At 43.4% G+C, this 9,319-nt stretch overlaps 1 protein-coding gene across 1 annotated transcript; it reads right to left on the bottom strand.

The window, feature by feature from the left end:
- Positions 1-3,763: 3,763 nt before the first annotated feature.
- Positions 3,764-5,606, bottom strand: LOC120413118 (probable aminopeptidase NPEPL1). Its single transcript, XM_039573827.2, has one exon. It carries the CDS (start codon positions 5,429-5,431, stop codon positions 3,872-3,874), a length of 1,560 nt encoding a protein of 519 aa, XP_039429761.1. The 5' UTR covers positions 5,432-5,606; the 3' UTR covers positions 3,764-3,871.
- Positions 5,607-9,319: the final 3,713 nt, after the last annotated feature.

The following is a 9,319-nucleotide window of genomic DNA, read 5'->3' as shown; positions in this document are numbered from 1 at the left end:
TTAAAAAATGCAACAAAATGCAGGGAGAAGCATCCCAATTGGTTAAATCTAAAGAGAGTTAACTCAAATAAAAAAGTGTTCCATCCAGATATCAACTCGGTTCGACCTGCAGCCTGTAGGGGATATTAGGACTACCATCTGAGATTGAGAACGCTTTGGGTAAGGCAGTTTAACATATTAAATAGACACTTTTACTTTTAGTGAATTTTATGGTTGTAAATTTTTACTCGGGGGACCCCTTAGATTCCATTTTCTGGTGATAATTTTATCATATTCGTGTTCCTGAGACAATTTCACAATAGAAACATTCATAAAAATGTTTATTTTGATCCATTTTAACCCTTTAAAAAATAATAGTTAAAAAAAAATCTTCGATTCACATTTATTGAAAATCAAGCTCGTTTCCAAGGATACTAGATGACACCAGAAAAAAGCAGTTTTTTAATTTTTTTTTAACTTTTATTTTTTGAAGGGTTAAAATGGATCAAAATAAACATTTTTATGCATGTTTCTATTGTGAAATTGTCTCAGGAACACGAATATGATAAAATTATCACCAGAAAATGGGATCTAAAGGGTCCCCCGAGCAAAAATTTACAACCAAAAAATTCACTAAAAGTAAAAGTGTCTATTTAATATGTTGAACTGCCTTACCCAAAGCGTTCTCAGTAGGCCGTCCCAAAAAAATGAAAAGTTGTCAAATCTTCGGTGCTCACCCCTAGAATGATAGATTAGGATGTCAGGAACAATGTTTTCATACAACAAAAAATTCCCAAAAATGGTTTACAACTCGCGCGCGGAGCTTGAATGAAAAAAGTGCATTTTTCGAGTATTTTTCAGAAATGCGCGTAACAATCGTACTAAAGTCATTCAAATTTGGTCGCCGTGGGCTTCAAGTTATAGTTTAATGTCCCCTGAACAAATTCCTGTATAGACATAGTCCATAAAAGCTTGTGTTTGGGCATGGCTGGGCGTTTTAGGTAGAAAAATTTGTATTTTTTAGCCAAAAAATTTCAAAAATCAATCCCCAAAACGAGCCAAAAAATGTTGCAGCCAAAACTAATTCATTCAGCTTATAGGAAATTTTACGGAGATCATTTTGCTTTTTTTAACATTTAATTTTTGTCCACGCAAAGCCGAGATATTTGCATTTTAGTGAGCAAAAAGCGACGAATTTTCAAAATTCTTGGTAAATAAGCGTTTTTAGCATAAAACAGTGGCTACTATGATAACAAACGAGAAGGCATATATTTTGGATATAATTATTTTGTTTGCTCAAAAACGATATTTGTTAATAACATTTCATGAAAAAAACTAAGATTTTCTCACAATGTGACGTATACGACAAATAATCATAAATCAAAATTAATTTTATTAAAGTTCATATCTCCAAGCAGTGAACGTGATTTTTCTTATGTATGTACATTCGAATGAAACAAATTCATTTATAAAAACACTTATTTAAAAAAAAAAATGTTACCCACAGAGCAGTACTTATAAATATGTCGTTTACGTCACATTGTGAGAAAATCTCATGTTTTTCATGAAATATTATTAACAAATATCGTTTTTGAGCGAGCAAAATAAAAATATCCAAAATATATGCCTTCCCGTTTGTAATCATAGTAGCCAATGTTTCATGCTAAAAACGCTTATATACCAAGAATTTTGAAAATTCGTCATTTTTTGTTCACTAAAATGCAAATATCTCGGCTTTGCGTGGACATAAATTGAATGTTAAAAAAAGCAAAATGATCTCCGTAAAATTTCCTATAAGCTGAATGCATTAGTTCTGGCTGCAAAATTTGTTGGCTCGTTTTGGGGATTGATTTTTGAAATTTTTTGGCTAAAAAATACAAATTTTTCTACCTAAAACGCCCTGCCATGCCCAAACACAAGCTTTTATGGACTATGTCTATACGGGAATTTGTTCAGGGGACATTAAACTATAACTTGAAGCCCACGGCGACCAAATTTGAATGACTTTAGTATGATTGTTACGCGCATTTCTGAAAAATACTCGAAAAATGCACTTTTTTCATTCAAGCTCCGCGCGCGAGTTGTAAACCATTTTTGGGAATTTTTTGTTGTATGAAAACATTGTTCCTGACATCCTAATCTATCATTCTAGGGGTGAGCACCGAAGATTTGACAACTTTTCATTTTTTTGGGACGGCCTAGTTCTCAGTCTCAGATGGTAGTCCCAGATGTCCCCTATAAGCTGCAGGTCGAACCGAGTTGATATCTGGATGGAACACTTTTTTATTTGAGTTTGAAAATTATGCTATTTTTTTACTAAAATGTCAATAACTCCCTTTAGATTTAACCAGTTGGGATGCTTCTCCCTGCATTTTGTTGCATTTTTTAAGCCCTTTCAGATGTATTTTGAATTTTGAAAATAAATTGAATTTTGCTTAAGTTATAGCCATTTTAAGATTTTTGACGTTTTCGAACCTTCAAACTGTGTGTCCCGATTTGCCCCACTTCCCGTTGACCTAGAGTGCTCATATTTTGGCCAGATGCTAGTTTTATATGTACAAACAACCCTTGAAAATTTCAGGAAGATTGGTGAGGTCCAAACGACGTCCCATACAAAGGGGTATGCCCTGTTCGTGGACTCGCTCTTAAATTTAATGTGTTTCACTGATTGATTTAAGCGCGACTTTTATTGATGGGTTGAAGCGAGGCTAGAAGGAGTAGCACAAAAAACTCTCCCGTTTACAACTGGCCGGCCGGCGCAGTGGTAGCGTGCACGACTAGCAAGCGAGAACCTGTATATCGCTTGTACGTACTGTTATTTTTCAACACCATTTAAAATTCAAGTGTTTGGCTGTTGAAATTATTTCATGGCCAATAACCGCAATTTCTCGAGTGTTTTGCGATTGATATTTGAGTGCTCTGTACTGCAGGGTCTGATCATGTGCGAAACACTTCGATGCGCTGTGTGAGTTTTGCTCAGTGTTGAGTGCATCCGTCACAGTTTGATCGCTTCATTGGTGGTTTGTTTGGGACTTGGTTATTTCGCTTGGCAATCAATCAGAAGTTGAAAAACATCCGAGAAGGCGGTAGCATGGGCGCAGCTAAAAAAAAAGTAGCTGCGAAAAGACAGCGTAAATGTAAGTTTATTGTTTATTGTGAACGTTCGACATCCTACCGCTTAACAATACTACAAAAATATTCGACACGGCTTGTCACGGAACTTATGACCACCACCGGGAACGCGGCAGATGTGGCAATAGAGTCGATGAGGCAATTACTTGCAGAAGAGGCTGTGACAAAGTGATCGCCCGTATCCCATAAATCGAGACAAAAGTGGCCGGGCATGAGATGGAGGTCAACAAGCAACCTTGCAATAAGGAATGCTCATCGGCGTCCAGTTGCTGACGTCGGCAGGTGAACCAAAGGCCAGCGAAGCATCTCTGGGATTGCCCTCGTTTTCTGTGTGTTGTTTGTTATTGTTTGACAGGTGCCCGAGCTGTCGCTCGGCTCGGAGTTCGATCAAACTTAGCAAGCGGTAGCACGGGAGCAGCTGTACAAGTCAGCTGCGAAAAAAACGCTGAATGTGTATGTTAATGTGAAATTGTGAACTATCAGTGCAATTAATTAAGAAAAATACATTTTTACGTTTGTAGTGGAAAACAGATGTTTACTTTGACTACTCCGCTCACAGAACCGGTGCCCGGTTCGACATCCTTCCGCGTCTAAGCAGGTACTTAAACGCGTCATATGGTTTCAATATGGGTTCTTCAAAATAATCTCAAGCTTGTCTGGCAGTAATTTATATTTTTATTTTTTCAAAAGATGCATTCAAATCGAAAATGATACTTGAAACACAATTGTGATTATTTCGTAGAAAGTTCAAACGGGATGCTCAATTTACGCGGGCTTTCTTATGCTGCGGTTCTTTGACCGTTCCTCCAGCTGCAGCAGCTTCGGCCACGTGCTTCAACAAATCAGCGCCACTGTGCTCGCCAAACAGTCCCAACAGCAACGCAACACCGTATCCGGTGGCGCGTTCTCCGTTGTGTACCGGCGAGGCCATGTCCACATGCATCCAGGCACCTTCGTAATCGAATCCCAGATGAGCCCCCACGAAGAGTCCGGCGCAGCTGACCTGTGCGTTTCCGCGATCCATAACCGAATTCTTCATGTCCGCAACTGCCGATTTAAACTCGCAAAAGTGCAACTCCGGGCAGTACGGAACCGGTGCAAGCAGGTCCGCTGTTTTACGACCGACGATCAACGCCTTTTGCTCCCACTGCTCGCTGTTGGTCAGAATAGCGCCGTGGTACTTGCCCGTTGCAATGCCTTGCGCGCCGGTGAGCGTTGCCATGTCCAGAATGATGCCAGCTTTAAGGTTGCGATCGGCGTAGCAAACTCCATCCGACAGCACCAACCGACCCTCGGCATCGGTGTTGTTGATCTCCACGGTTTGGCCCGAGTACAGCCGATGAATGTCGTCCGGACGGGTTGCGTTCGGTCCAACGGAGTTCTCCGCCAGACAGAACACGGCGTGCAGATTCTGCTTGAAGCCGCACTTGACCGCAGCGTAGAAGGCGCCCAAAATTGCGGCCGCACCACCGCAGTCACGTTTCATCCCCGGCATGGCAGTCTTACCCTTGATGCTAAGGCCACCGGTGTCGTACACGATTCCCTTGCCGACCCAAGCGACGGTTTCGGTAGCACCTTCCGGTTCGTACGACAGAACTGCCAAAGCCGGAGGATCATCCGATGCCTTTCCCACACCGTAGATCCCTCCAAAGCCTTGCTCCTTGAGCTCTTCTCCACGAATTACCTTCGGCGTCAACTTCAACTCTTTGGCCACCACATCAATTTCCTTCAGGAACCCGGACACGTTCATCTCGCTGCAAGGCGCGTCCACTATCTTGGCTGCCAGTCTTATCCCCTTAGCGGCACTCTCCAGCACCAAAACGTCCTGCTTCGTCACACAGTCATCCCCGGTCAACAGAAATTCCACATCGACGGCAACCGATTCCGCCGAAGTTACGCCATTTTCCGCCTTACTAGTCTTGCGACTGTACAACGGAAAGGCTCTGGCCACGGCACATCCGGAAGCAAACAGGTTCTCCTTGTCGCACACAACCACAATCGATTCGCTGACCCCCGAAGTGTGCGTCTGCACCAACTTGGTCAGTGCGTGACCGCGTGACTCCGAGTTGTGCCGGGACGCCTTGGTCGGCAGAACCGCCAGCTTGGCCAGGTCCAGGTACAGCGAGCAGCTGTCGGTCGGCGCCGGATGCAGCACGGATTTGGCCTGTTCGAAGATTTCCGCGCTCACACGGGGCTCCAGCTTGCAGCGAACCCGCTCGAACGGAAGCTCCTTCAAATGACCCGTCTGGCCAACAATCAGAACCGGGGCCTGGGCCGGGTCACTAGGGACCAGCTCGCGCCGGTAGCTCAGCTTGCTCATCACGAGGTCCGACAGCGGCGGCAGGCAGTTGCGAAGTGCCTTTCGGGATGCTATCTTGACTCGTTGAATGCGGGTATTATCTGGGAGATGATTGATCGAACTAGGTTTTATCTCCGCCCAATGAAAGTGCAGATTTTGAAATGCAACGCCGCCTCGGTTGACGTTCTTCTTCGAATGCACTTTTCAAACAGGTACGTCAAAAAGTGCTCGAATGTTTAAATTTTGAAGTCCTTGCTCGAAGAGCATGCAAGAAAACATCTGTTGAACAAGTTTGCAGCTTTTTGACTTCGTTGGAAACAGAAAATTGCATTCTTCGTCAACTCGCATGCTCCCACTTCAATTTAAGTGTGACTTTGCTCTAAAGGGTAATTTTGGACTCTGATTACCAACCCGATTACGATATTTCGTAACGGTGGGGCGGTACGACTCCTTCCTTTTTTTCAGATTTTTTTAACTATGACACGTACTTTTACAGTGATTTGTAGCTCGAAACCGTGAATAGTTAGAAATGTTATGTCAAGGAGACTTTTGTGTAAAATTAGACGCCCGATTCGACGGCGTACTCGAAAAACAAAAAAAAAATAATACTTTTTTCAAAGTTAAAAATAGAGTTAAATTTAAGGTAAATTTAATGAACTTTTTTTTACGTGGAACCACATTAAGCATAGCATAAGCATAGGTGCCCACCCGCAGTTGCTACTCCGTTATTGACCAGGACCTCCAGAAGTTACATCCACGAGCCGTGGAAGATGAGTGGGTGCTATCTTTCCTCGCTTCGCAACTTCTCAAAGGCCCCTATCATGCTGATCAATAGCGGCGCCGGCCACGACCAGTGGTAGAGTCACAGGGAAGTGGATGGGAATGTGGATTTTTTAGGGAGAAGAGGGGGATCTGGCGTAAAACTACGCTCCATACAAATAGATGAAATTTTGTATGGAAAAAAAGCCACGCAGGTTTATGCACGATCCCTAATCGAAACTTCAGAAAAACAATGTATTGTCTTATTTTGTATTGTCGTGCTAAATTAGTATTTTTCAAATCCAAGATGGCGGCTAAAATGGCGGTGATGAAATATTGAAAAAAATGCATTTTATTATTTATTAGGTAATCAACTATTCAAAAATGACTAGAACTCGAATTTGGTGTTAAAAGTAAGAAAATTTGCTCGTGATTCGATTACCCGAAGTCCCAAAAAATCCAATTTAGGGACAGCAGCATTTTTAAAAAAAATTGCAAAGTCACGTGAAACAAGTCAAATTTCCAAAACCCTAGCCAAAACCTCATTTTATAAATTTCAAGGGCGCTTTTTTAAGATCAAAAATTGGTTGAGAAGAGATATTGAAAAGAGATATAGATTTAAGATCAAAAATTGGTTGAAAAGACGAATTCGAATTTTTAAGGCATTGAAGTGCAATCAGCTCAAAATTTCAAAATATGATCAATCATAAACCAATGTCATCGGGACTGGCAACACCAGCCAGCAACAGTCAACTGTTCGGAGCTCCTCAAACTTTTCGATTTTTTCGCCGTAATTAACCGTGTTTACCCGCGAGTTTGCTGCTCCAGCATGCCAAGGGCCGGCCGTGGCCGTGGCAGTTCGAGTGCGGCCTCGAAAAACCCGCGAAGCTCATCTACCGGCAGAGTGCAGAAAGGTAAACATACCAACGCCGCATCGACCGCCATCGCGCACGGGAGCGTGCCCAGTGACGTCACCGATCCATCGTTTTTACACGTGTCATACCGTCCACGTGAGTCCCCAGTACGGACGAGACAATCGACCCGGGCATCCGGAAGCACTTCCGGCCAGCAGCAGCAGCAGCAGCAGTCCACCAGCACTACGACAACAACCACTTCCAACGTTCCCACCAGCAACGAATTTGAGATGCTGAGTGGAGAAGAAAACAACACCGCCAGTGACAGCAGCAGTACTGGCGACGACGATGATGATGATGAACTTGCGCGCAAGCAAGGAAAGCAGAAAAAGTGTAACTCTCCGAAGGAACGACGTCCACCTCCAATTTTTGTTTTGGATACGTTGGCTGACGATGTTGACGAGTTGCTTGAGGGACTCCAATATTGTCTCAAAATCAGCAAAACTTCTGTGCAAGTGATTACCCACAAGAAGCTGCATTTCGACTTGGTGGTGAAGAAGTTGAAGTTGCGAAACTTCAAATTCTTCACATTTGATCCTGCAGAGAAGGTCCCAGTGAAGATCGTCCTTCAGGGATATCCGGACCGCCCGATCTCCGACCTGGAAGAACACCTGACGGGCGTCAAGGTAAAGCCTCGAGAGATAAAGGTGCTCTCAAAATCGACTACGGTGACAGGTACGTACACCTTGTACCTCCTGTACTTCGATCGCGGGTCCGTCAAAATCCAGGACCTACGGCGGATCAAAGCACTGGACGGCTTCTTTGTGACGTGGCGATTCTATACGAAGAATCCGGCCGACGCAGCTCAATGCCACCGCTGTCAGAAATTCGGACACGGATCCAGAAATTGCAACCTTCCACCCCGGTGCGTAAAGTGCGGTGAGACCCACTTCACCGAAAGGTGCAATCTTCCGCGGAAAGACCAGCTGGGGGAAAACGCCCAGCAGCACAAAGCGCGCGTCAAGTGTGCGAACTGTGGTGGAAACCACACGGCGAATTTCCGTGGCTGTGCCGCGCGGAAAAAGTACCTCGAGGAGCAGGAAAAGAAGAAGAAAGCGCCAGCGTCCCGCCAACCTCCAAAGACATCGAGCTCGAACGCTGCAGCAGCTGGCGGCGGAGCGGTTCCATCGACCAACCCAGCGTTCCCTCCCGGTTGGGGAGGTTCGTACGCTAGAGTAGCCGCTTCTGGGAGTGGTACTTCACCGGGACAAGCAGACGTCACCGGAGATGACCTCTTCACGCTTCCCGAGTTTTTCGCTCTTGCTGGAGAGATGCTCACGCGCTTCCGTGCCTGCCGGAACAAGGCAGAACAATTCCAAGCTCTCAGTGAGCTGATGATGAAGTACATCTACAATGGATAAGCTGCCTTGTGTAGCAAAGTTTTCGACGTCAATGGACAAAACATACTGTGATTTAGTTTTAAGCTTTTCTATTTCTATCCTTTTCCTTAGTAAATCTAGAAGGTTTTTTTTTAATTTTTCCTTCTCTTGCCAAATCCATTGTTAGAATATCCAATTACATCAAAATGAATTATAGTTCAAATCATAGTTGAAAGGAACTCCAAAACTCTATTAGGTTATAAGAATTACGAAATTGTGAATTGATTATTTACTAATAAAAACTAATTGAATTGAATTGAATAAACCAATGTTTCGAAAAATAGGCAATTCGCAAGTCTAGAAGAAGATTTGACTTGAATTTTAGCCTGCAGTGGCCAATTCTTAAATGCTGTAGCTATTTTAAAGAGCTCTTATAATACTCCTGTAATACCGTAAGACGGGGTGACTTTGATAGTAAAGTGATAGATAGTGAAGAGCAGACGTGCATCCGCTCTAACTCCTTTTTTAGAAGAACTTGTTTGGCATTTCGCGTATATGACTCCCAGAATGTTGTGCCAGTAATTAGAGTATACTAATTAAGCTAATCTTCAAAGCTCCCGAAGACCCTGCGAGGCTATTTTATACACGAAGTGAGATATAGGGAGAGCTTATGAGAACAGTCACATGAAAATATACCTGAAGTCGGTTTTTCCAATGAACCAATGTTTTCTACACATTATTTAAGCTAAAAACAAGACGTTTTTAACTGGCGACAAGCACAACATTACTTTAAACGTAAATGCCAACTAGAACAAGCTGAGTGCCGTCAAGAAGAGCTCTTAGTGCCGATGCATGTATGATGAAGAGTACAAATTAAATACGTACGGGTGGTATGGAATCATACTCATTGTGGTTGA

The sequence above is a fragment of the Culex pipiens genome, chromosome 2 (genome assembly GCF_016801865.2).
Source record: "Culex pipiens pallens isolate TS chromosome 2, TS_CPP_V2, whole genome shotgun sequence".
NCBI classification, from domain to species: domain Eukaryota; kingdom Metazoa; phylum Arthropoda; class Insecta; order Diptera; family Culicidae; genus Culex; species Culex pipiens.
This window is presented reverse-complemented; position numbering and strand designations above follow the sequence as displayed.